We start from the raw sequence: 27,830 nt of genomic DNA on the forward strand, positions 1-27,830 counted from the left end.
TGGGATACTAAGACAAATGAGGGAAAGGATTTAGAATATAGTCTGCGAGAGTGGTATGTCCATATCATACACTTGTATTTGAGTCATGCTCTCTACAAGTATCTGCAGCAAATTGTATGTGGTAGAGGTTGCCTCTTAATGATGAAAAGCAATATGAAATGTGTAATTAATAAGCATATGATACACAACAATTGAGAATGAGCAGAACCTTTCACAAATGAGTACCAGAAACATATTTATCAAATTTATGATTGTTTGATGAACAGACGTTACCTGATTCGAAGTTGGGAGTATATAGTGAGTCTTGTAAACTAGTATGTCACCAACAATCATTCCATCGTCAATGTCAATTAGGTCATAGTTGCCTCCTATTATCTCATTAAAGGAATTTAAAACATTCATGCAGGTTCACCCTCATGTAACAAAATATTTGGCCAAAGTACATGAATGGGTAAATAAGAAGTTTGTCATGATGGTAACAGAGCTGCAGTTCATAAGTAATACAAATATCTAATCAGCCAATCATGTGGCAGCAACTCAGTTCATAAAAGCATGCAGACATGGTCAAGAGGTTCAGCTGTTGTTCAGACCAAACAACAGAATGGGGGACAACTGTGATCTAAGTGACATTGACTATGGAATGATTGTTGGTGCCAGGCAGGGTGGTTTGAATATCTCAGAAACTTCAAATCTCCTGGATTTTCATGCACAACAGTCTCTCGAGTTTACAGAGAGTGGTGCAAAAAATAAAAAGCATCCAGTGACCAGCAGTTCTGTGGGTGAAGATGCCTTATTAATGGAAGAGGCCAGAGGAGAATGGCTAGCCTGGTTCAAGCTGACAGGAGGCGACAGGTAACCACATGTTACAATAGTGGTGTTCAGAAGAGCATCTCTGAACACAAACCTTGAAGTGGATGGGCTACAGCAGCAGAAGAGCATGAACATACACTCAATGGCCAGTTTATTAGGTACAGGATGTATCTGATAAAGTGGTACTGGGTGTTTATTTACGAGATGGTTTCCAGTTTATTCACCCGATTGTAGTTCCCACAATCATTATAATCTTTTAAATTATGTGTGTGTTGTATTTATGTTGCAAATTGAAGCCAAGGTATAGTCATCTAATGATTGCTGAAATTGGTATGCGGGGTGGGGAGGGTTAAATTGATTGAATTGTGTGAGAATGCAATGGATCAAAAAAGCGAGAGACAAGGTGTCAAGTATCCTGTTTCTTTTTCTCAGTCTTATAGCTTTTATATTCAGTTTTTTTTTTCACCCGATCTTCTCTGTTTTTGTTGTGCGGGACAAGGGATTTGGGGGTCGACGTGCCTGATCAGTTTTGTTGATTTTTTCCGTGGGAGGAGGGATTTGGTCAACGTGCCTGATCTGTTTTGTTATTTTTTGTGTGGGAGGAGGGTTTTGGGGGTCGAGTGCCTGATCAGTTTTGTTTTTTTTTGCGTGGAAGGAGGGATTTGGGGGTCGATGTGCCTCATCTGTTTTTGATTTTTTTTTGCATGAAGATAGGATTTGGGTGTTGGTGATTGTGCTGCCTTACTTTTCTTTCTTGGTTTCATGGCTACCAGGAATTGAAGAATTTCAGAGTCGTATACTTTGAAAATAAACTGAACTTTTGAACCTTTGAATAGTGAGCAGAACACCTTCCAGAATTGAACAAAAGCCAAAGTGAAAACACCCAGTAAATGGATTTGAGAAGGATGACAGGACTGGCCGAGAAGAGAACTGTATGAAAGAAAGATTGTTGAAGACATCAGGAGTGACAATTCCAGAGACTAACCATTGCAGAAGAGAGGTAAACTACATATAGGGATTGAGGGAGCCCCTCATTGTTAAATTAAATACTTTGCAAGTGTGCAGGTAATAGCTCAGTTCAGCAATAAAGGGAAATGCATTAGTGTTTGTTAAAATGGTGCATGTTAAATAACCAACATACAATATGATTAATAAATAGTTTGGAAACAGAATTCAGTTAACTGTGATTATTGCATGCATCGGAGAGGGATAGAGAGAGAGAGACAACATTTTGCATAGAATCGCACCTTCACTTCTTACCTGCCCATCACCTCTCTCTGGTGCTCCACCCTTTCCCTTTCTTCCATGGTCTTCTACCCTGTCCAATCAGATTACCCCTTCTCCAGCCCTTTATTTCTCCCATCTATCAGATTCCCAGCTTCCCACCTTCTTAAACAGACTCCTTCCCCCTTCCTTTCCAGTCCTGATGAAGTGCCCTGGCCCAAGACGTTGACTGTATATTCCCATCCATAGATGCTGCCTGGCCTGCTGAGCTCCTCCAGCACATTGTGTGTATTCTGCATGGACCGTGTACAGACCAGAACCATTGAATGGCCTCTTCTGATGGATTTGGATTTCTGTAAGTCCTTGACTTAGCGCAGAAGCAATTAATTGGAGCTGAAGTACACATTAATGTTTGTTCCACATTTTTTTTCACTAACATGAAACAAAAGGCAACTGCCCAGATGAATGGATGTAAATGCAGTCTCACATACCGTGTGAGCCTATTCTTAATTTTTTATCTGTGAATCACACTCCAGCAAACAGTGGCATTCAGCATTTGTTTATTAATCCTTTGGTTTGAACAATACAGTGCCGTAGGCAGCCCGGAGCCAAACTTCTTCAATGCCAGTTACAATTGTCATCAAAGTTAACCTGGGAGCCCTTCCACTGCCCACAGACTCCTTTGAATATAAATCCTGTCAGTTAGAATTAAAGGTGGGAGAGGGATACAGCATAAGAAGTGGGAAGGATAATTGAGAGGGGATGTGAAGATTCTATATCCAGTACATGGAGGACTGAGAGACTTGTATTTAATAGTATTGATATTGAAAGAAATATTGTAAGTACATGGTAGCACAGCAGTTAGAACATTGCTATTACAGCTCGTGGCATTGGAGTTCAGAGCTCAATTCCAATGTCATCTCTAAGGAGTCTGTACGTTCTCCCTGTGGAATGCGCGGGATTTCCCCAGATGCTCCAGTTTCCTCCCACAGTCCTAAAGGCGCACCGGTTAGTAGGTTAATTGGTCTTTCTGAATTGTCCCGCGGTTAAGCTGAGGTTAAGTCGGGGGCTGCTGGAAGGGCCTGTTCCGTGCTGTGTGTCAACAAATAATAAAAATTAGACTTTACAAGCCAAGTGGAAAATTAGTCTGTTAGAGGATCAAACTTGTTAATACATCTACCACTGTTCCCAGATCAGGGGTTGAATTAGCAACTGAGATATTACGTATTGTACTTAACTGTCTTTGGTTAATAACTTTTGGTTAACTATTGTTATTTGGGGGATCTTCATGTGAAGAACTGTAGCTGTTCTAGACAACTCACCAGCACTTCCCTGAGAGCACATAGGGACAGGGAGTAATTGTTGGCTTTCCCAACTTTGTCACACCCCAGCATTGAGTAAAAACCAAGTTAAAATCCTTTATTTTACATTCATTAATTAACATTTGTTAGTTAGTATTTGATGGTTAATATTTTTGGATTAACATCAATAGTTAATATTTAACAGTGATTAACATCTTTTCATTAATATTTTGCTTATTTGTTTATGTTTGCCATCTTTAAAGTAGAATGAGATGTCAGACTGACTTGAAACATGAACAATTTTCTCTCATACTTAAGGAATTGCCACATGAGCAAATGCAACAGAGGAAATCCTCAGTCTCGTTATGAAAGCATTATGCGCACACACGACACCCACTGGAATCCTGTTATCCCAGTCCTTGCATATCACACACACTGGCTGCTGTTGGAAATGGAATTCTGTTTCCCAAGTTTTTGCCCTGCTTGTGACAGAATTACTGACCATCTCTTGCAGATTGTCCAATCAGTAACCTGAGGCCAGATAAGGGCACCTTAATCTGTACTTTGCCAATTTGCCAACTATTTGCACTGCCCAGACCAATCATGTTGATGTTTTGAATTCTTTTCGTTTGGCTTGTTTGGAATGAAGGCTTGGGAGGAACTGTTTCTATTGGTATAGTCCAACTTCAGATAAATTATAAATCATGATCCTGGGATTTGTTCCTGATTCCTCATGATTACATATAAATCAAGGGAAAAAATCTCAAGTGCAAAGTTAGCCCTTGGCTTTCCACAACTCTGATTGAAGCAGGGATATTATCGAAGCTGAAGGCTTTGCTCTCCGGGTACTCCAAACTAATCCCACTTCCCTCTTCTCTCCCACTTTACTGAATCATCCCCACATTAATCCTATACCCCCTTCTCTCTGACATCCCTGCATAATCCCAAACTAATCCCATGGGACCCCATTATGCCACACCTCTATACCAAACATAAATTAACAACATTTACCCCCTCCCTCCCAAACCACTAATTCAAACACACTAATTCGAACCACTGTTTTAAAAAACAGACAAATGCTGAGGAAACAGAAAAAAATATGGCACCCGATGCACCTCAAGCCGTGAAAAGGAACAAGAACAGCTACACAAGACACTAAGAAGACAGAGTGTGTATCACAAGTATCAGAAAAAGAGGATTCCACTGGACGTATTGATACTGATGAGGGTTTTCTCTCTGACTTCATGCAGATCATGGTGTCTTCACACGATATTCTGACATCCTGGAGAACAGATCAATATTTAAATGTGAATAATTTTCACTAGTCAATATCTGGTTTTACATTGCTCTGTTCACTCATGCCCAACTTAGAAGGGTCCCTCCCAACCACATTTGCACTGGGCTTGTGTGTGACTCCACTACTAAACAACTAGGGCTAGAGAACCAACATTACACCTTCATGCCAATCATCTCCTAGGATAAAATAACAAATATTTCCCATCAGTCAATACTCCTTATTCTCTATTCTTTACAACACTTTACAACCAATGTACTCTTCTACTATCCATTTCCAAATCACATGTTCTCTTCTTCCCATCAGTTAATCCCATTATTTTCCTGCTGCATATCACATTTTTCTTGATCACTTATTCCCAGTTTTCCCACTACTTTCCCAATTTTTTCTACTAGAACAAAAGGTCAGCATAGTGCAATCTGTGCCAATTATGGTATCAATCTAAACTAATCCCATCTTCCTGCATATGGCCAATATCCATCTATTCATCATGTTCATGTGTCTTGTCTAACTGTCCCTTACATGAATAAACTCTTCTTGGGCCTTTACACAACGTCTCTTAGAAATTCCAATCATATCTGCTTCTGGCAGCTCCCTAGCAGCACATTCAAGGCACCTATCAATCCAGATGTTAAAACATGTGCTTTGCAAATCTCTTTTAAACATCCCCCTCACTTATCTTAAGCCTGCACTCTTTAGTATTTGACATATCCACCCGGACAAAAGTCTGTATCTATCCTCTGCATGTCTTTTATACTTTTTCATCCTTCTATCAGATGTCAGAGACCACAAGATGTCCCGATGCACAGCAGTGTGTTAAGAGCCAGCCTCAGTTGAAAACCCTTTCAGAACATCACCCAGAGATTATGCTGGGTTGTTACTCCCGATCACTCTCTGGGCAAAGTGTGCAGTTCACTGCGGCATAGATCCCAGCCAGAGCGTGATGCCCTCACTGAGAGATAAACTCTCGTCACTTCAGGACAGAGGTGGAAAAGCAGCCATGTGGTAGGTTCTGAGCATTACTCAGTAGACCCCAGAAAGAATGATGACAGGGAGAGAGGTCAAGGGTGATTTAGTATAAATAGAGGAGAGGTGTATGAAGTCAAATACATCATCAGTGACTCCAGACAGAGATGGATCTTGATTATGGATATGGTTAGTTACTTGGGATTACAGGTCAGAGTCATCATCATTGACACACAGAGGAGGTTCTGGATCATGGTTATGTACAGTCACGTGGGTGAAAGACGACATCAGGTTATAGTCAGCGGGGTGAGATAAGTTGGTGAACGAACGAGAGCGTGTACCATGATCAGGTGTGGTATGGTGGTGGGGGTTTATGGTCAATGATTGAGGGGGGGATGTGGGGTTGAGGTATAGGGTCAGAATTATTGGTGAGTTTGTGTTACAAAGAGTGATCAGGGAGGAGGGGATTATCACCAGGAAGAAAGCATCTGTTTCAGCACAAACTTACCTCCAGTTCCAACATCTGGCTTCTTGTTCCTTCAGCTTCAGGTCCATGGATGCTTCTTTCCGCCACATGGCTAGGATAACATCAGAAACATGATTTACATAAACACCTTCTCCATTCTCCTCCTCCTCTTGGTCAGCCTCAAAGCCCATGGCCGGTGTCTTCCCCAATAATTCTTCCTTTCAAATATTCCTCCGATATTTCCCACCTAGCTCCCCTAAGGGTACTTTGCATTGGCCAGTTAGCTGACATGATGATCTAATTAACGTGTGATGTGGAAAGAAACTGTAGCATCTGGAAGAAAACCCAGAGGGTCACTAGGAGAACATGCGGCCCGCACACAGCTAGCACTGGAGATCGGGCTTGAACCCAGGTTGCCAGAGATATGGAGGAACAGCACTAGCAGCTGCACCGGTGAAATGGGTCTAAATACTTTGTGTGTGTGGTAGGTTGTGTCTAACAACCTTTTTATGGAAGGTTGAGGAGATTCAGGAAGGTAGGAGAGATAGAAGGACGCAGTGATGGGTGGGGTGGAAGAAGGCTCATGTGTAGCATAACCGTCAATGGGGAGTAAATGGGCTGAAGGGCCTTTTTACCTGTACAACATGCTGATGCAAATTATGTGTAGGTAAATGCGTGTGAGTTCAAATGGTAGGTACAGAATCTTTTGGCTCCTTACCTGCCAATTGGTCGTTTAGTAAATCCACCATTTTTTGCAAGAGGTTGACGTTCTCCTGTTTATATACAAACAAGTAATTAGTTACAGTATGGCAGCTTTCACCCAGGGCCTGTGGTTGACCAGGACAGGAATGGCCAGGATCTCCTTTGCTGTGGGGCAGGATGGCCCAGAGCATTTGTAAGTATAGCACAGGCATGGCCTAGTCCCTCTGGAGGCAACCTAGGATCTACATTAGTGTGGGACAGGAAATTCCCAGTCCTAGCTCTGTGGGATAGGAGTAGGCACTCTGTGTTAGTTTAGGCTAGTGAATCTACCTCGTTATGATCTTGCACCTTATTGTCTACCTGCACTGCACCTTTGCTGCAGATTGTTGCACTTTATTCTGTATTCCGCTATTGTTTTACCTTGTTTTATCTCAATGTGCTGTGTAATGATTTAATCTGTATGATCAGTGTGCAAGACAAGCTCTTCACTGCACCACGTGACAATAATAAACTCATTCTGAATGCAGTTCCAAAGATTGGAGATTTGAGAACCAGCCAAATGGAATAAAGATGCGGGGTTTTACACTTGCAGAGGGCAAACAAAGTAAGGTAATTTAGATGAAAGTTGGGATACAAACTAGGGAAAGATCATGGGATGGTATCCTCAGATCCCTGAATGTGGGGGCATGGGAACACATGGATAGAGTGATTAAGAAGGCTTGTGGGATACTTGCCATAGTTAGTTGGGATATGGTGAGCAGGAAGATGATGACACTAGTTAGGCCATATCTAAAGCACTGTGTACAGCCCTGGAAGCAGGCTCAGTGGAGAGCAGGTGAGATTTACAAGGATGCTGAGGACTGAGAGGTTCACTGTGCTGTGGTTGGTTCCTTTGGAATGAAGAAAACTGAGGGGACATTTAATAGAAGTCAGCAAAATAATAGGAGGCCAATACATGATGAACAGGAAGGAGCTTTGTTGCTTAGCAGGGAAGTGGATAACTGACGGGTGATTATTAGACAATGGGTGTTACGGGTGGAAAGCTGGCAGGGTATTTCCTCAAATAAGAGTCAGGACTCTGGGAACTCATAAACACGGGAGATTCTGCCGACGCTGGATATCCAAAGCAACACACATAATGCTAGTAGATCTTAGCAAGTCAGGCGGCGTCAATGGAGGAAAACAAGCAGTCAATATTTCGGGCTCTTCATCAGGAATCTGGGAACTTTCTCCCTGAAAAGCCTATTGAGGAAAGTGTGTGCTCGAGCACATGAAAGGCTGTATCCCTTAAAGAGACAGACTGAGAAATGGGGAACTGAATGGTCCCTCTTTTTGGCCAGTGTGGATGTAATGCTCCGAATGAATTCTTACAATATCATATGTAACTAGTGCGAGGCCAGAGGCTGCTAATGTTAAACAGTCACTCAAAATCCGGCTGGGAATTCTGTGGAAACTTGTGTCCCCTGAAAGCTGTGGGAATATGCAATCCACTTCCCTCAGGGAAGGGTTGAGGTAAAGAAAAGAGGTGGCTTGAAGCTGAATAAAGGCACATGGGGGAGAGGAACAGTAAGAGATGGCAATGTCAGTCCTGGAGCAGTGTCGCTTGTTACTGAGTGCTTGTTTGAAGATAGGTGTTCATCTGCGATCAGCTCATTAGGAAGAGCCCATCTGGGCTGCTGGGATAAGGGTCAGAGCTTAGCTAGTAACTGCTGCCAAGAGGAAGCAGGAAGTTTTCAGAGTAGGCGTCAAACCATGAACAAGGATGCAGCAACATTAAACACTGGCACTGATCCCTCACCCTCCAGGGGTGAGCAAAGGATGAAAGACCTGGCTTCACTGGCAGACGCAAGAGGCGACAATTAGTCACTGGCTTTTTATTCTATTAATAAATATGACGTTCCCTGTGGGGAGCAGATACAGAAGGAGCCAAGGTTTGTCACACTGAGACCCCAGACCATTTTGACCACCACCATACAGTTAAAGTGTCAGCTTTGAGTATGATGAAAGCAGGTTCAAACCCCTCTCCAGATACTTGAGTAAATAATGCCAAGCCGGTGAGAATGTCTGCTTTTGCTACATACTGTCAGGGAAGAGGACAGGAAGTTGCCAGCACCCAAAAAAATTTCAACTGGTCAATATCGCACATAAGTGAAGAAATATCATGCAGGAGCTCCCAACCTTTCGTTATGCCATTGACCAATACAGTACCATTAAGCAAGGGATCCATAGACCCGTGATAGGGGAAGCCATCCTACAACACCATATATTCCTATCACTCAGTAATGAGCAGCGTGGTGCTGTAGTGGGTAGTGCAGATGCCCCAGAGCTTCAGGAACCTCTGATGCTGTCGGTGTGGAATTTTCATGTCCTCCCGTGAGTGTGTGGGTTTTCCCTGTTTCCCTGTGTGTGGATTTTCCTGTTTCCTCCCCCATCCTAAAGACACGCTGGCTGTCAATGCATATTACCCCCCTAACAGAGGTAGGTGGGTGGTAGGGGAATCCAGGGTCTGTTAGACAGTATATGAGGGAGAATAGGCAGAAAGGCAATAAGTGGTGGAATGGGATTGCTCTGGGGGCAATCCCATAGGCTCACTGGGAAATGGCCTCCTTTCTTATCATAAGGAATATGAGGGATTTGTAAGACCTTTGATCTCAGCAACAATATCTCTTAATTTCCCAAACATCCAAACACCTCCAACAAACTCAATAACTGAATCTCCATAAACCGCTCAGTTCAGAATTCCAAAGGCTCGCCATACTGTTTAGTCATGAGCTGTTGGCCACTTACTTTGAGAACATGATTCACTCCATGGTTCTACTGCCACGATCAGGGGAGCAAAACTTAATATTCCGTCTGGGTAGCCTCCAACCTGACGGCATGAACGTAGATTCCTCTAACTTCCAGCAATTTCTCTCCCTCTCCCTTCTCTCTTGTTTCATTCCACAGTCTGGCTCCCCTCTTACCACTTCTCTTCTCTGCACCTGCCTATCACCTTCCTCTGCTGCCACACCTCCTTTCCTTTCTCCCATGGACAACTTTCCTCTCCTGTCAGATTCCTTCTTTTTCAGACCTTTACCTTTTCCACCTATCACCTCCAAGCTTCTCACATTTCCCACCCACCCACCTTCCCATCCCATCACCTGAACTAATCTATCACCTTCTAGCCTCTACTCCTTCCCCACCCCCATCTTTGTATTCCAGCTTCTATCCACTTCCTTTCCAGTGCTGATGAAAGGTCTTGGCCAAAATGTTGAATGTTTATTCCTCTCCATGGATGCTACAGGACCTGTTGTGTTCCTCCAGCATTATGTGCATGTTTCTATAGAAATACATGTCCTTTGTCTTATAATAGTCAAGGAAGCAATTGAGAAAAGCTCCAAGGGAGTTAAAGCAATAAAACCCTAAGCCAAATCAAGTATGGGAAGGAAGTTGTATCTAATAAAGTTATTGGGGCTTGCTTCTTCCCATTGTGTTCCACAGCCTCTCTGGGGCCGTCTGCTGTTTGTACAGATTCCATTTTTAAGTGTGATTTGTGTGTGCGTGTGAGCATCGGCTCAGTGGCAGGCAGAGCAGGATATGGGCTGATAGGTGTTTGGGGCACTGTGGCTAGGTATGCAGTCACTTGTTCTTTGTTGTGTATTTTAGACTTAATTGAAGAGGGCATGGTGAAAATATCTGCAGAGATACAAAAAAATGCACGTGTTATTGAGAGTGAGGAGGAAGCTCTATTCTGCAGATGGCTAGGACATCTGGCGGAAAATGGCAAATGGAATTTAATCCTGAGAAGTGCAAGGCAATTTGTCTGTAGCAGTACAAAAATTGACAGATAAAAAGTACTTAAAAATATGGAAATATGGGGGAATTCTGAGTACACATACACAGATTCTTAAAGATGACATTGCTGGTAAATAACAAACAAGAGAAAATCTGCAGATGCTGGAAATCAAAGTAATACATATAAAATGCTTTAGGTACTCAGCAGGCCAGACAACATCTATGGAAAAGAGGAAACAGTTGACGTTTCGGTCCTGATGAAGGGTCTCAGCCCATAATGTCACCTGTTTACTCTTTTCCATAGGTGCTGCCTGTCCTGCTGAGTTCCTCCAGTATTTTGTGTGTGTCACTGGTAAATAAGGTGGCTTAGAAGTCATACTAGATAATTTTCTTTATTAAATGAGATATTAAATATAAGAACAGAGAGAATATGCTAGAATTTTATGCAATGCTTGCTTGAGCATTACTTGAATACTGTGTAAATTTAAGGCGATAAGTTACAGGAAAGGTGTGTTAACATGGAAAATTTGTGAGGATGTCACCAAAATTGGAAAAGTTTTAACCCAGAGGGAATGATTCAGTAAGGTGGAATTGTTTCCTTTGGAAGTAGGCAAGACTGATGGGAGTCTTAACTTTCTATTCTTTTGCACCATTTATTTATTTATTGTAACATATTAAATTTTATGTATTGCATTGTATGGCTTCCACAAAACCATTTTCATGATATACTCTGAGTGGCCGTTGCATCTAGACATCTGCTCACTGATGCAAATATCTAATCAGCCAATCATGTGGCAGTAACTCAGTGCGTAAAGGCATACAGACATGGTCAAGAATTTCAGTTACTGTTTGGAATGGGAAAGAATGGGGAAGAAATTTGATCCAAGTGACTTTGACTGTGGATTGGTAGCAAGCGGGTGTTCGGATTATCTCAGAAATTGTTAATCTCCTGAGATTTTCACACACAACTTTCTCTAGAGTTTACAGAGAATAGTGCAAAAATCAAAAATACCATCCAGTGAGCGGTAGTTTGGTGGGTGCAAGTGGCTTATAATGAGAGTAGTCAGAGGAGAGTGGCCAGATTGACCCAAGCTGATGGAAAGGCGATAGTAACTCAAATAATCACTGTGGTGTGCAGAAGAGCATCTCTGAACACATAACATGTTAAACCTTGAAGTGGCTGGGCTACAGCAGCAGAAGTCCACACTGGTTTCTTCCCCAGTATCTAAAACATTGGCCTCTGAGTGTATATCAGTGGTAATGAACCTAATTCTAACTAAGGTGTGTAAAATTATAATGGGCCAGGGAAGAGTGGTTTACGAAGGATATGTTGTATGGTCCCTGATAGAGGGAATATTAACTCAGGGGCTTGAATTTAATGTACTGAGGAAAATAGCAAATGAATACTTGAAAATCTATGTCCTGTGAAGGTATGGATCATATCTTTGCAATTGTGATTCGGCTGTTTAGCGTTTGTTTTGACTGGCACTGATATGATGGGCTGAATGTGCTCTTTCTATGTCAAACTTTTCTGTGACTTGTGATTTTATAGATTCGGATCGAAACTTTACAGAAGTGTAAATGCAGGAGGCCACTTGGCCCATCGTGTTTTTGTAGACTTGCAGCTCAGTAACCTGAATACCCTTGTTATGTTTTTATGCTGCCAAATGAGAAAGTATTTCTCTTCTTGCAGTTCCAGAACTTCACAACTCTCCACCTGAAGACAATTCTCTTCATTTCCCCTCTGTGGGATTAACTTGCATATCTGTGGGTGCCCAGGGTTGGTTTCAAGGGAAGGATGGGAAGTATCCTTCCACCACTAAATTTTGTGACACTGTGAAATTAAGACACCTTGCCACGGGATAAAACACACACATACACTCACCTGGCAGGAAGATTCAAAGGATGGGACGGTTCTTCTGTTAAATGAGTAATGGTAAGGTTGCTGTCTGTTCCTCAGGTTATTCAGACGATTTTCCAAGTCATCCTTCTGCTGCTGAACCTCTATCATCCTTCCCAAGCACTGCTTATTGGCCTCCACAAGTTTCTCTACTTTCTTTGTATTATCATCCAGTTTTATGGCTTCACCATTCTTGCACTCTTCGTTTCCCTTTTTCAGGGTATTGATCATCCGCTGCTGATCAACGTTGGTCCACAGCACCCTTTGGATTTCTCTGTCAATTCTGGACAACTGCTGCTGAATTTCCCTTTCGAAACTTAATGAAACCGGGCTGCAGTTGGCTTTGATTTGGTCCAATTGATCTCTTATGTCCGAACTATAGAATGGCCTTCCTGAGGTCAGTTTACTGAAGCTTGATTCATAATTTGCTTTGGCCTCGTTCAGTGTAGTCCTGAAGTCCTTGCTCATAGAGGTGCAGTTTCCTTCAATGTCCCACAGCTGCTGATACAGTTTTCTTATCTGCTCTTCCAATTCTCTCTCTTTCAGTTTGTCCCTCCTCTCCCTGAACTGTTGATCAGACATGCACTTTTCAAACTTCCATTGGAGATCGGTGCAGTTTCTCTTCAAGCTGAAATATTCTGTTTATAAGATGATGTTTGGAGTTACGAAAGATGTGGAAACAGCATTAACATTTGCTACCTGCTATTTTCATATTCAGCAGTTACAGTACAGAGTTTGTTATGGGAATGGTCAGGCAGAACACTTTAGGAGCCCAGTCTGCCAGAGCTTTCGGGAACAGCATAGTGCACCAATGCATTATGGAAGCATGCTGAGTTGCTACATAGTAGGATTACCACCACTAGTAGATGGAAAGGAATGTGAACACTGCACTACAGTGTGCTCTGATATGTCTGCCATCCAGTGTGATCTAATGACTTCTCATGTGGAAGTAGAAAGTACAAAGTATATCAAAGATTTCTAGGACTACTGGATAGACTGAGGTTATTCGCTCTTTGAATTTGCTCAACATCATCAAAGTCCTAGAGTAATGCAGCATGAAAGTAGGCCCTTCAGCTCAACTTATCCATAACGACCAGGATGTCCATCTAAGCTAATCGTATTTGTCCACATTTTGCTCATTTTCCCCTCAGTGTTTCCTATGCATGTACCTTTTAAATGTAGCTGTACCTGCCTGCACCGCTTCCTCCAGTAACTCATACCATTTCAGACCCTTTTGCATGAAGAAGTTGCTTCTCAGGTCCCTTTTTAACCCTCCTTCATGCCCTCTACTTTTATATTCCCTGTATTCAAAAGACTTATCGATGCCGCTCATGATGTTATATAACTTTGGAAGATCACTCCTCAATCTCCTGCACTCCTACACTCTGACAAAAGTCAGAGTGCCAAAAGCCTTCTTCACCATAGTCTACCTGTAGCACCACTTTCAGTGAACTCTGTACTGCTGTGACACAACACATGAATGTCATGCTAGTCATTACGGGGACCGATTATCTCGCTGGCCACCCTTTCACTCTTAATATAGTTGCAGAATCTCTTGGGATTTTTATTTAACTCTTCCTGCTAGATCTATCTCGAGCCCCCATTTTGCCCTCCTGTTTTCTCTCTTAAGTGTACTCTTACACTTCTTATATCTTTTGAGCGATTCGCTTGATCCTGACTGCTCAAATCTGATGTATGCTTTTTTTTTCTGACCAGTGACTCAATATCCCTCATTAAGCAAGGTTTCCCAGATCTGCCAGACTTGTCATTCTCCCTAACAAGTGCATGCTGTCTCTGAACACTTGATACCCTGCTTATAAACACTTCCCGCATGCCACACAGTCTCATCCAATCAACTTCTGCAAGTTCCTGCCTAATGGCTCCAAGAAGGGCCCTGCCCAAATTTAAGACCTTAACTTGTGGACTGGTCCTGTATACCTCCATAATTATATTTATTGGTCACTAGGTGCTTCCTCACTGACACGCCAATCACTAGACCTACCTTGTTCCCTAAGAGAAGGTCTAGTGTTACATCCTCTCTAGCAGGACCCACTGTTTGATTGAGGAAGCTTTCTTAAATACTGTACTTCTAACAAATTCCACACCATCCAAGCCTTTTGCACGATGGGTAATTATGTAATGTAATTTTAAATCTCCCACTAATTCTACCCTGTCAATGAGATCATGGCTGACCTCAACCTAGTTTCCTGCTGGGCTAAATCTTGAGCTCCTGGTCTTATGAATCTTCATCTTGAAATTTGTTGGGAAGAATCTCATATTCCCATGACAAGAAGTTTCCTTACATTACCCATGGATGCAGCAGATGTTAATTACAGTGACTTACGTTCAAAATAGCGGTCGAATGGTAAATTAAAATAATCCGTGTAATTCTATAAATAAAAAGGAAAGAGAGTTATTATCATTCAGCACAAAATAATTTTTCTGAATAAATAATATGAATAAATTTCACGACATATGCCGGTGGTATTAAACGTGGTTCTGATTAATCAAAGTTCGCACTTTATTGTCTATTCACAAACAACAATGAAACTTTGTTGACCCTGCCTCAACAACTTAGAACATAAATTATACTGTTCTCTTTGTATCAATACTCACTCAGACCACTTCTCCAATTTATAACACTGAAATAGGGTATCTCCACTGGCCAGATGATTGATCCTCCTCCCATCTCCTGGCACGAGGGCTTCTCCTTGTGATGGTGGGTCTCTGGAGAGAGTTGCCGCTATCTGGTATCTGAAAACCTCTGCTTTTATATTCAATCCTTACCAGTTGTTGCATTTCAGTGTTATTGGCAATGGGTTAACTGACTGACCTTTATCACCTTCTCATTGGCTCCGGTCCAAGCCAGTATCCATTAATTGACCTTCTTCCGCAAGTGACAACTGACAACTGGTAATTTACGGCTCTTTGTTTAAAGTCAGTCACTAAACCAGCAACCAGCTTGAATCACTCAGAGCAGACCCAGACCCCAACAGTCACAAGCCTGCATGCTATATCCAACCAAAGAACACCTTTTGGAAACAGAAATGGATTTGGAAATGATCTCTGCTCCAGCAGATTACCAAGAACATCATCGTGTCCACTTTAAAACAGTAATTAAGCCAAGCAACTTCAGTCCACAAAATGGAGGTCACAGAGCCGCTTCACAGAACGGCAGCCTCCATTCCTTCGACCTCATGGCAAGATCAAAGACAATGGTTTGTCTGTTTCCACAGTTCTTGACCCAATCAAGTTTGATGTTTCCTTTCAGATATTAATTCCTCCATGGGCAACAAAATTAAAACCTTTATCAAAATATAGTACCTCAATGCACTACAACACCCCCAGTTCTAGCACTGGGATCAACAGATTAAACTCTGCTTTCAAATCTCTGGAATGGAGCTCGAATATATGATCGTAATGTCTTCTGCTGCCAATCCCCAAGCCTCCTTTTCTCTCCTTTCTTACAATATTCCTTAGAGCCTCAGTCTTTGACTAAATCTTTGGCCACATTTTCATGTGGCCTGATACCAGTGTTGGTGTAATAACACTCCAGAGTTGATAGTTGGGAAATTCCTGACTCCAAGCCAAGAGAGATAGGTCAGGGGTAGCAATAGACGCAGGTTCAATTCTAGCTAGTGAGCTGGGTAAGTGTCTGACAGGAAAGAATTTGCATGGCTCTGGAAAGAAGATAAATAAGGGGATTCAGTTTAGAATTATTTATGTGAAACTGCTATAGACTTCATAGCCTCCTTAAGTACATTCTGCTGTATTGTTGATGCAAAAGGCATGATACTACACAGTTACAGAATTACTGAGTCATAGACATCAATAGCTACAAATAAGACCATTTGGCTATTCTTCTCCACATTATCCAACCCAATCCCACTTCCCAAGTTTCAGTCTGTAAACCTGAAGGGCTTCTTGCATGCTTATCCCATCCTAATTTAGACATGTTCAATGTTTCTACCACTATCGTCTTTTCAGATCGAGAGTTCCAAGCTTTTGACACATTCTGGGTAAAAGAAAACGTCTCCCCATCTCCCCTCTAATTAACACTTGTTGATTTAAGTCCTCTGGTAATTCACAGCGCAAAGGAAACTTGTTCCTACCTATTCACACTCTCCAGATCCCTCATAATTTTATGCACCTCATGAATCAAAAAATACTTGCCTTCTGCAAAATCCACCTTATCATGGTCTTGTTCATAATTTTCAGTTGTTCTGTGAGATTGCCTTTCTCATAATTGCAGCTTGTCAGATTCTTCATGAGGCTTTTGATGGTACCTTTCTGGCTTTGGACTTCCCTTATCAACTGAACAGACTGGTTCTGACTGGTCTCAAGGTGAGATTGGTGGCTGCTGTAGGTGTTTCCATAGGTCATGAAAAGAACAAGCCCCAAAATTATCAGCATCTGGATGAGACTGGTGAACAGGAGACAGTACCGGAAATAGGAACTGCAGCTGTTGGGTTTCATTGTGTTGTAGTCCTTTGTGTTATAGCCCAGTTTCTTCATTGGGTAGCTGTTGTGGTCCATGGCTGGAGCTTACAAACTGCTAAGCTCCTCCAGAAAATATTCTACAATACTGAAGAACAGGATGGGTGGGGTGATCTGCTGATGGACAGCTGCGAATTACATGTGAACACAATCAACCATCCACCACTCAAGATGATTGGTCTTTCAGTCCAGTCTACTGTCAGACCGTTTCCTGCAAGTCATGTATTCCAGGGACCAGAAATAAACAAGCATTGCTTCCCAGCACAGCACAGGAAGTGCCTTCATTCATAATCCCTGACGAGTGTTTAGTTTAGCTCCAAGGTGCGGAGTGGGTCCCCTGACACTGGGAGGAAGCAGCAACATTCCTGAAGGAAGCAGATTTTGTCCAAACATAAGGGAACAAAAAAGAGCAGTATGAGAGAGGATGCTGCTTATACCACACAATATATTATTTAGATGAGATTCTACGGAAGCTAGAAACCTAGAATAACACACACAAAATGCTGGACACACTCAGCAAGTCAGGCGGCATCTATGGAGGGGAAAAGAACAGACAATGTTATGGGCTGAAACCCTTTGTCAGGAATGGGAAGGAATAAGAAGGTTGGGGAGGGGAAGAAGTACAAGCTGGCAGGTGCCAGGAGAGATCAGGTAAAGGGGGAGGTGGGTGGGACGAAGAATGAAATTGGGTGAGGATAGGTGGAAGAGGTAAAGGGCTTAAGAAGAAGGAACCTAATAGGAGAGGACAGTGGACAACTGAGGAATCGGAGAGGACAGTGGACAACTGGAGAATAGGAGAGGACAGTGGGACATCAATACAGCCTCCTGCACCAGTGCCGAGATCACCAATTTCATCAACATTGTCTCCAAATTCCACCATGCCCTCAAATTTACTTGGTCCAACTTTAACACTCCTGTCCCCTTTATTTTGTCATCCCCATCTCCAGAGACAGACTGCGCCCTGACATCTTTTATAAACCTACTGATTTTCACTCCATCTTAACTGCAGCTCTTCCCACACTGTCACTTGTAAAAATTATATTCCCTTTTCATAGTTCATTTGTTTTTCCCATATCTGTCCTCAGGATGATGCTTTCTATTCTAGAACATTAGATATATCCTCATTCTTCAAAGAATGGAGTTTCCCTTCCACTCCCATCGATGCTGCATCTCCTCCACATCCATAAGATTGTAAGACATAGGAGCACAATTGGGCCATTCAGCCCATTGAGCGTACTTTGCCATTTGATCATGCCTGAGTAATTTCCCTCTGCAGCCCATTCTTCTACTTTCTCTTTGTAATCTTTGAACCTATCAACCTCTGCTTTAAATATACGCAATACATGGCCCCCATAGTTGTCTGTGCCAATGGATTCCACAGATTCACCACCCTTTGTTGAAAAATATCCTCTTCATCTCCGTTTTAAAGGGATGTCCTATTCTGAGGCTGTGCCCTCCAGTCCTAGACTCTCTCACCATTGGAAATATCATCTCCATGTCAACTCTGTCTAGGTCTGTTAATATTCAGTAGGATTCAATGAGATTCTCCCTCATTCTTCTACACTCCAGTGAGTACAGGCCCAGAGTCATCAAATGCTCCTCACATGTTAACCTTTTCATTCCTGGGATCACTCTGGTAAACGTCCTCTGCACCCTCCACAATGCAATATTATTGGCAACCTTATCTCCATATTTCAACTTTTCTCTGTTTATTGCTCTTTTAATTATCTGCAGTTGTTTTTTAAAGGCTTTCCAATCCTCTAGTTTCCCACATTTTTAGCTGTGTTGTATGCTGTCTCTTTTGCTGTGATTTCTAAATGGACATTGAGGCCATGAACATTACCTCACTTTTTTCTTATTTCTGTTTTTGCAATATTTTTAATTTAACTATTTAATATACATATATATACTTACTGTAATTTATTTATTTACATTGTTTCTATATTTATCATGTATTGCATTGTACTGCTGACACCAAGTTAGCAAATTTCATGACATATGCCAATGACATTAAACCTGATTCTGATTCAAGTTCTGAAGCTGACTTTGACTTCCCTTGTCAGCCATGGTTGCCTTTACAATGCGTCTTCTTCATTGAAATGAACTGGCCCTGCGTCTTCTGAACTACTCCCAGAAGTTGCAGCCACTGCTGCTCTACGTCGTCACAGCTAATGAACATTGGCCATCCCCTCTCTCATTTTCCTGTAGTTACCTTTACTCATATTCAGCCTCATATTTTCTTAACTCTACCCACAAGGATTCTACATCTTCTGATCTTATGTTACTTCTTTCTAAGTATTGATTTCACTTTTTACCAACAAAGCCATTTTGCCCACCTGCCTGTCCTTTCAATATGATGTGTATTGTATCCTTGGATGTTAAAGTTCCCAGTTGCCATTTCCTTTCAATCTCAACTCTGTGATATTTTCAACATCATACCTGCCATTTTCGAACTGTGCTACAAGGTCACCTACTTTATTTCTTATTCTGTTGTGCTTTCAAATTTAACACCTTTGGTCCTGTATTTACCACCCTTCTTTTCAGTTTTGTTTTCATGTTACCTGAAGTTAAATTCTTGATACTTTCTAACTTTGTCTTGTCCTTTATTCTGGAGACTCCAGTTACATCTCGTTCACTCTCCTTCCTTTTTACCTTATCCATCCTTTTCCCATTCCCCCCCCCCCATTTATATTAAACCCTAGTTATGTGATTCCTTCCTTCTTCAAAACTGGTGTCCCTCAGCAGACCCTCTCTTCTTGTTATTCCTAAATTATTGGCACCCACATCAACCATGACAACAGGATCTTTCCCCTCTCCCTTTCCAAATTCCTCTGCAGATTAGATGTCCTGAACCCAAGCACCAAGAAGACATCTTAGCTTTTGGGACTCACGATTCTCGTGACAGAGAATTGTGTCTATTCCCCGAACTATACTATCCCAAATACAATTACATTTCTCTTCTCTTCTCCTCTTGAAGAGCTCCCTGAAGCACAGTGCCACTGTTCATTTGCTCATCCTTCCTATGGCTCCTGCTCTCATTCTCAAAGGGAGCACCAATTTCAGACCTGTTGGGCAAGCTCTACGGCTCAGGCTCCCGTAGCATTACCTCTTGGATCCGTCTATCTACCTAACTTGCAATCACACCCTCTCGTCCCTGGCCGCAGACCACATTTGAAGTAGATAGTCGAATGGATGTGATTGCCTTCTGAAACACAGAGTCCATGCGACTCTCTCCTTCTCGGATGCATCATTGTGTTTGAGGCTCAGATTCCAGATCTCCAGCTTAGAACTTGAGTTTCTTGAGCAACCAACACTTGCTGCAGATGTGGTCACGAGGAACTACAATGGAGTCCACCAGTTCCCAATCATGCAGTTACAGCACATCATCTGATTCTGACCCTAATTTATTTAATCAGGTGTAATTTGGTAGCTTTAAAGTTAATTTGTGTTGGCGCGTGACCAAGTGGTTAAGGCATTGGTCTAGTGATCTGAAGGTTGCTAGTTCGAGACTCAGCTGAGGCAGCGTGTTGTGTCCTTAAACACGGCACTTAACCACACATTGCTCTGCGACGACACTGGTGCCAAGCTGTATGGGTCCTAATGCCCTTCCCTTGGACAACATTGGTGGCGTGGAGAGGGAAGTCTTGCAGCATGGGCAACTGCCAGTCTTTCATACAACCTTGACCAGGCCTGTGCCCTGGAAACCTTCCCAGGCACAAATCCATGCTCTCATGAGACTAACGGATGCCTATTATTACTATTAAGTTAATTACGATTTAAAAAAAACATTTCCTATTCTTATCTCACCTATGCCTGCTTGCAAGAGCCTCTTGAGCCAATGCCTCTGACCTCAGACTCCGGCACTAGCTCACTCACACATTCACAACTCCAAATTGGCCTCCAGGAAATTGGCCTCTTCTCTTTTCGCTGAAGCCTCAAGTCAAAGCCTCAATTCCCCACTCTAACTCTATTCACTCACAATATGGCTGCTCCTATAATGGCTGCTCTGCTTTAAACTAACTTCTTTTTATTGGCTCTTGCCAATTGCCTAATAACCAAACTGATCTCAAACTTAGCAGAAAGTCTCAGCAGACACCTTCCCTAACAACCCATCCAGTCGTAACAGGGATAGGTTTTCCCATACTTAACGACCAACATATGAGCCTCTGTATCCAGTGTATGATTCAGCGAAACTTCTACCATCTTCAACAGGATCTTTCCCTCTGTAGCGATTACTCTTAACACGGCTCCCTTGTCCACTCATGCCTCACCACTGCTATCCCTCCTGGCACTTATCCCTGCAAGTGTGACAAGTGCTACGCTTGCCCCCTACACCTCCTCCCTCGCCACCACTCAGGATTGCAAACAATCCTTCCAGCTGAGGTAACACTTGAACTGCAAATCTGTTGGAGTCCATTGCATTTGATTGTCATGATGTGGTCTCCTCTACATTGACAAGACCGGATGCACTTTATCAAAAACCATCACTCTGTTTGCCGCAAAGGGCAGGATTTCCCAGTGTCCACTCATATCGACTCAACCTCCTTTTTCCATTCTGACACGTCTGTGCATGGTGTCCATGGCCTCCTCTGCTGTCATAATGAGTCCAAACTCATATTGGAGGAACAACATGCAGTGAGGGAAAGAATAGGGTGATTTGGGGCAGGGCTTCAGATTTCTGGATTATTGGGATCTCTTCTGGGGAAGGTATGACATGTAGAAAAGGGACAGGTTACATCTGAAGATGAGGGGCACCAATATCTGTGCGGGCAGTTTTGCTCGAGCTGTTGGGGAGGGTCTAAACTAATTTGGCAGGGGGTGGGAATCAGAATGATTGAGCTGAGGATAGAGCTGTTGGTTTACAAGTAGAGGTAGTGTATAGTGAGACTGTCAATAAGGACAGGCAGATGATAGGGCAAAAGTACAGTCAGAGGGATGAGTTACAGTGCAAAGGGGGGACAAAATTGAAAAGGGAGACGGATACAAGAATGAAGGTTTTATATTTGACTGCATGCAGTTTACGGAATAAGGTAGATGATCTTGTAGCAAAGGTAGAGATTGGTGGGTGTGTCTTGGTGGGCATCATTGATTGATGGCTGAAAGAGGATTAGAGTCGGGGGCTTAACATCCAACGGTACACGTTGTATCGAAAGGACAGACAGGTAGACAGAGGGGTGGCATGGCTCTGTTGGTAAAAAGAAATAAAATTCTTAGAAAAGGTTGCATAGGATTAGAAGATGTAGAATGATTGTGGGTGAGGCTCAGAAACTGCAAAGTTATAAAGACTCTGGTAGGAGTTATATAGGAGTAGCCAGGATATGGGTACGGATTACAATGGGAGATAGAAACAGCATATCAAAAGGACAATATTATGATAGTCATTGGGGATTTTCAATATACAGGTAGATTGGGGAAATCAGATTGGTTGGTGGAGGATCCCGAGAGTCAGAATTTGTTGAATGCCTATGAGATGGCTTTTTAAAGCAGCTTGTGGCTGAGCCCACTAGGGGATCAGCAATTCTGGATTGGGTGTTGTGTAATGAATTAGATTTGATTAGGGAGCTTAAGGTAAAGGAACCCTTAGGTAACAGTGATCATAACATGATATAATTCACCCTGCTATTTGGGAGGGAGAAGCTATAGTCAGATGTATCAGTACTACAGTGGAGTAAAGGAAATTACAGAGGCACAAGAGGGGGGGTCATCAGAGTTGATTGGAAGGGCACCCTAGCAGGGATGATGGCAATGCCAAGTGTCTGGGAACAAATCAAAAGGCACAGGACAGATACATCCCAAAGAAGAAATATTATGAAGGCAGGATGACGCAGCCATAGCTGGTAAGGGAAATCAAAGCCTACATAAGGAAAAGAGGGGTTATTTAATAGAGCAAAAATTAGTGGGAAGTTAGAGGATAGGGAAACTTTTAAAATCCAATAGAGGCAACCATAAAGCCATAAGGGGGAATCGATGAAATATGAAGGTAAGCTAGTGAATAAGATCAAAGAAGATATCAAAATTTGTGCCCTCTCGATCTTCATGGGTAGAGTTTTGATTTATCAAAGTGTTTTAATGGAAGGTATGGGTTCTATCAGATTGTTAAAGTTGGGGCTGATAGCTACATTGGAGTTTTGCAAGGAGGGATCAAGAGTATCAGAATATATGGGTGAGAGACGCAGTATGCAGTGAGTTGTGACTAGTATGGGTTATATGAGCCCTTTGCTGCAAAACATGAAAAATACATTGTACGTACATCAGGTTCTGTGGAGTATGTCATAAAGAGTTACATGTGCAGAATGGATGAGTTTGTTACAATGAATGATGTGGGACACATTCAGATCTTTTATTTTGAGCAATGCAGTACACATGAAGGCCTTTGGCCCAACTAGTTCATGACACCCATAGTGCCCACCCATCTCGTCCCAATTTCCTGCATTCAGCCTATAGCATGGACCTCTTCAAGTGCTTCTTAAATGGCACTATTGTACCTGCCTCAACCACTTCCAGTAGACTCACTACTCTCAGCATGAACAAAATTGCCCCTCAAGACACTTTTAAATCTGTCCTCTCTCACCCTTAGTTTGGGACTCCCCTGTCCTGGGGAAAAGACTGCTACCAACCATCCACTTTATCCATGCCTTTCGTGATTTTATAAATCTCTTAAGGTCACAACCCACCCCCTATAGTCCTAAACTCCAAGGAATAAAGAATGGGGTGGATTGGATCTTAAACTGTGGCAAATGGATTTTAATACAGTTAGGTGTGTGGTGATGCATTTTTGAAAGACAAACCAGCATAGGACTTGTATATCTAATGGTAGAGCACTAGGGAGTGTAATGGAACAGAGGGACTTAGGAGTACAATTACATTGTTCCCTGAAAATGGCAGCATAGGTAGACAAGGTGATGAAGAATTCTTTTGGCACGCTGATCTTCCTCGTTGGTTCCTCAACATTGTTATAGCTGGGGGTGGTAATGGGGACAAGCTCCCACTACCTATTAAATGCTCCCAACGGCATGCACCACTAACAGCCTCTGACAACCAAGTCCAGGTCCTGGCCTTCACGTGTGGCTGAGCTACTAAGCCCGGTGGAGCCACTTCTATGAGAGGAGAAGGGGCGAGGGCAGGTTACTGGTACTTTGAAACCAATCACTTAGGGCAGATGGAGCTCGTCAGTAGTGACTACATATGACTACAAGACCATAGGAACAGAACTGGGCCATCTGACCCATTGAATCTGCTCTGCCATTTCATCATGGCTGATCCAATTTTCCTCTCCATCCCAATCTCTTGCCTTCACCTCGTATCCCTTCATGTCCTGACCAATCGAGAATCTTTCGTCCTCTGTCTTAAATATACAAATAAAGACTTAGCCTCCACAGCTGCCAGTGGCAACAAATTCTATAAATTCACCTCTGTCTGGCTAAAGATATTTCTTCTTATCTCCATTCTAAAAGCACACCCCTCTATTCTGAGGCTGTGTTCTCTGGGTCTTAGACTCTCCGACTATAGGAAACATCCTCTTCTCCACATCCACTCTATTGAGGTCTTTCACCATTTGATGGGTCTCAATGAGGTCACCCTCATTCTTCTGAATTCTGGTGAATACAGGCCCAGAGTCATTAAATGCTCTTCATATGACAAGCTGTTTGATCCTGGAATCATTTCCGTGAACTTCCTTGGAACCATCTCCAGTCTTAGCAAGTCCTTTCTAAGATGAGGGGCCCAAAACTGCTCACAATACTCCATGTGAGGCCTCACCAGCACTTTATAAAGTCTCAACATTACATCCTTGTGTGTATATTCTAGTCCTCTTGAAATGAATGATAACTTCACATTTACCTTCCTCACCACAGACTCAATCTGCAAATTAACCTTTAGGGGATCCTGTACAGGGACTCCCAAGTCCCCTTGCACCTGAGTTTTTTGTATTTTCTCTCTACTTAGAAAGTGATTTACACTTTCATTTATTTCACCAAAATGCATGATTATATCCTTCCCAACACTGTATTCCACCTGCCACTTCTTTGCCCATTCTCCTAATCTGTCTAAGTCCTTCTGTAGCCTCTCCACTTCCTTAAAACTACTTGCCCTTCCACCTATCTTCAGATCATCTTCAAACTTTCCAATGAAACCATTAATTCTCTCATCCAAATCATTGACATATAATGTAAAAAGAAGCGGTCCCAACACAGACCCCTGCAGAGTACCACTAGTCACCAGTAGCCAACCATTAAAAGCTCCCTTTATTCCCACTCTTTGCCTCCTGCCAATCAGCTACTGCTTTATCCCTGCTGGAATCTTTCCTGTAATAATACCATGGGCTCATAGCTCGTTAAGCAGCCTCATGTGTGGCACCTTGTCAAAGGCCTTCTGAAAATCCAAGTTCACAACATCAACCAATTCTCCTTTGTCTATCTTGCTTGTTATTTCTTTGAAGATAGGTCAGGCAAAATTTTCCTAGTAATAAAAAATGGATTTTCATAGTAATAAAAGAACTGTAAATTAAAGTAAGTATATAAAAAATTAAATAGTTCCAAAAATATAGTGTGGTAGTGTTCATGGGTTCAACATCCATTCAGAAATCTGATGGCAGAAGGGACGAAGCTGTTCCTGAAATGTTGAGTGTCTCTCTTCAGGTTCCTGATAATGAATGCCACCTTTTTGAGGCATTGCTCCATGTTCCTTTCCAGGACGCTGTGGAGGCTAGTGCCCATGATGGATCTGCCCGAGTTTACAACTTTCTGCAACTTATTTTGATCCTGTGCAGTGCCCCCCTCCCAACTGCTTACTAGATGGTGATGCAGCCAGTTAGAATACTCTCCAAGGTACACCTGTGGAAACTTCGAATGTCTTTCGTGACATACCAAATCTCCTCAAACTCCGAATGAAATATAGCTGCCTTCTTTGTAACTACATCGGCATGTTGGGCCCAGGGTAAATCCTCAGAGATGTTGACACCCAGGAACTTAAAATTGCTCACTCTTTTCACTCCTGATCCCTCTATGAGGACTAGTGTGTTTTCCCTCATCTTGCCCTTCATTAAATCCACAAACAATTCTTTGGTCTTACTGACATTGAGTGCAAGGTTGTTGCTGCGGCACCACTCAACCAGCTGATCGATCTCACTGGTCACCATCTAAAACTCTGCCAACAATGGTTCTGTAATCAGCTTATAGATTGCATTTGAGCTGTGCCTAGCCACCCAGTCATGGGCGTAGAGAGGGAAGAGGAATGGACGATAGCAATGAGAAGGAGGCATGAGTGAGAAGACCTGTGCGAATGGTGCCATGGCTCGAAGGCCTGAGTTACAGGGAGAGTTTGGGCAGGCTGGGTCTTTATTCCTTGGAATGTAGGAGTCTGAAGTGTATAAAATCACAGGTAGCAAAGGTGAGTGCATGCAGTTATTCTTAGGGAATCGGAATCAAGGACTGGAGGGGAGGAGGGTGTGGGGTGGGAGACCAGAGGGTGAAGGTGAGAGTGGAAAGTTTTAAAAGAGACACAAGATGCAACTTGAGCATGGAGAGGGTGCTGCAGCTGTTGTATCTATGGAACAAGCTGCCACAGGAAGTAGTCGGGGCAGGTATAATAACAACAATTAAAAGATATTTGGACAGATATACGGAAAGATTTAATGGGATACGAACTGAAAGCTAACCGGCTTTCTTGTCAGCCTGGACAAGTTGGGTCAAAGGGCTTCCTCCAGGCTACATTACTCTATGAATCTATCAGAGAGTTACAATGGGAAACATAGGAAAATCTGAATTTTACAGTGAAGGGTTTTGGGTGTATCAGAGCGTTTTACAGAGACGTGAAGAACACTGGCATGTTAACGACACACACATTCGTTTATGGGATTGTGACGATGAGGGTTACAGTTTATATCATGGTGCTACGATGAGTCATGTATTGTCTCGGAGTGTGACACTGAGGGGTAGGGGAGTATAGATGGTGGGTCTGGCTTTTAACAGTGTGACTGACATTGAAGGGTGTAGCGAGTATCAGAATGTTATAGTGAGTGGTGCAAGGGAACAATAAATTTATAAGCAACAGACACAAAATGCTGGAGGAACTCAGCAGCATCTATGGAAAAGAGTATATTTGACATTTCTGGCCGAAACCCTTAAGATCTCATTCGGATCTGCAAGTAGAAATGGATGTTTCAAACCTAGGTGGAGCTGATCTTCCTCTTTCTCTGTCCCTCTCTCTCAGCCTTATCCTCTCCTTCACGTGTGGTGGGAAGTGTGCTGACTGGCTGAATTAAGGCCCTGAATGGGAACACCGATGCCTTTGAGCAGCAAATCCTAGAAAAGGTAGTGGATTCAGCCCAGTACATCACGGGTAAAGCCCTCCCAACCATTGAGCACATCTACGTGAAACATCGCCATAGAAAAGCCACATCCATCATCAAAAATCCTCACCACCCAGTCCATGGTCTTTCCTCGCTGCTGCCATCAGGACTCACACCACCAGGTTCAAGAACGTTTACCACCCCTCAACCACCAGGCTCTTGAACAAAAGGGGATAAGTACACTCATTCTACTTCTGGTGTTTCCACAATCGATGGTCTCACTTTAAGGACTCTGTCTTGTTATTTCATACTGTCATTATTTATTACTATTTATTTATATTTGCATTTACATAGTTTGTTGTTCATTGATCCTGTTTACAGTTACTGTTCTATAGATTTGCTAAGTATGCTGCAGGTAAAGAATCTCAGGGTTGTATGTAGTGACATGAATGTTCTCTGATAATAAATTTTAATTTGAACTTTGTATGCTTGTGTTCTCTGTCTCTTCCTATCTCTATTTCTATCTCTGATTCTATCTGTTTTTCTTTCTCTTGCCAGTTTATTGTGATTACATTTTATGTTTTCGTTTTTCTTTCTCTTGATGTTAA

The 27,830-nt window shown here is 42.5% G+C and overlaps 1 protein-coding gene and 1 long non-coding RNA gene across 2 annotated transcripts; one reads left to right on the forward strand and one right to left on the reverse strand.

Annotated features, from left to right (window-relative positions):
• Positions 1-1,650: 1,650 nt before the first annotated feature.
• On the forward strand, positions 1,651-27,198 carry LOC140188373 (uncharacterized). Its single transcript, XR_011883289.1, has 3 exons — positions 1,651-1,810; positions 2,284-2,389; positions 27,144-27,198. It is a non-coding gene; the product is annotated as an uncharacterized lncRNA (long non-coding RNA).
• Positions 2,578-17,058, reverse strand: plvapb (plasmalemma vesicle associated protein b). The gene is made up of 6 exons (XM_072244581.1): positions 16,611-17,058; positions 14,782-14,827; positions 12,423-13,075; positions 6,780-6,834; positions 6,104-6,173; positions 2,578-4,617 (listed from the first exon to the last, which is right to left on the reverse strand). Exons 1-6 carry the CDS (start codon positions 16,971-16,973, stop codon positions 4,587-4,589), a joined length of 1,218 nt encoding a protein of 405 aa, XP_072100682.1. The 5' UTR covers positions 16,974-17,058; the 3' UTR covers positions 2,578-4,586.
• Positions 27,199-27,830: the final 632 nt, after the last annotated feature.

The sequence above is a fragment of the Mobula birostris genome, chromosome 26 (genome assembly GCF_030028105.1).
Source record: "Mobula birostris isolate sMobBir1 chromosome 26, sMobBir1.hap1, whole genome shotgun sequence".
Classification (NCBI taxonomy): domain Eukaryota; kingdom Metazoa; phylum Chordata; class Chondrichthyes; order Myliobatiformes; family Myliobatidae; genus Mobula; species Mobula birostris.

Bases quoted from the DNA above. Each gene is read 5' to 3' on its own strand.
- plvapb (XM_072244581.1), bottom strand. From the start codon at position 16,973: ATGGACCACAACAGCTACCCAATGAAGAAACTGGGCTATAACACAAAG. The intron at 6,174-6,779 runs GTAAGGAGCCAA...ATGTTATCCTAG, and splicing joins ACTAAACGACCAATTGGCAG to CCATGTGGCGGAAAGAAGCA. The intron at 4,618-6,103 runs GTAAGTTTGTGC...TCTGTTCTCCAG, and splicing joins GCCAGATGTTGGAACTGGAG to GATGTCAGAATATCGTGTGA.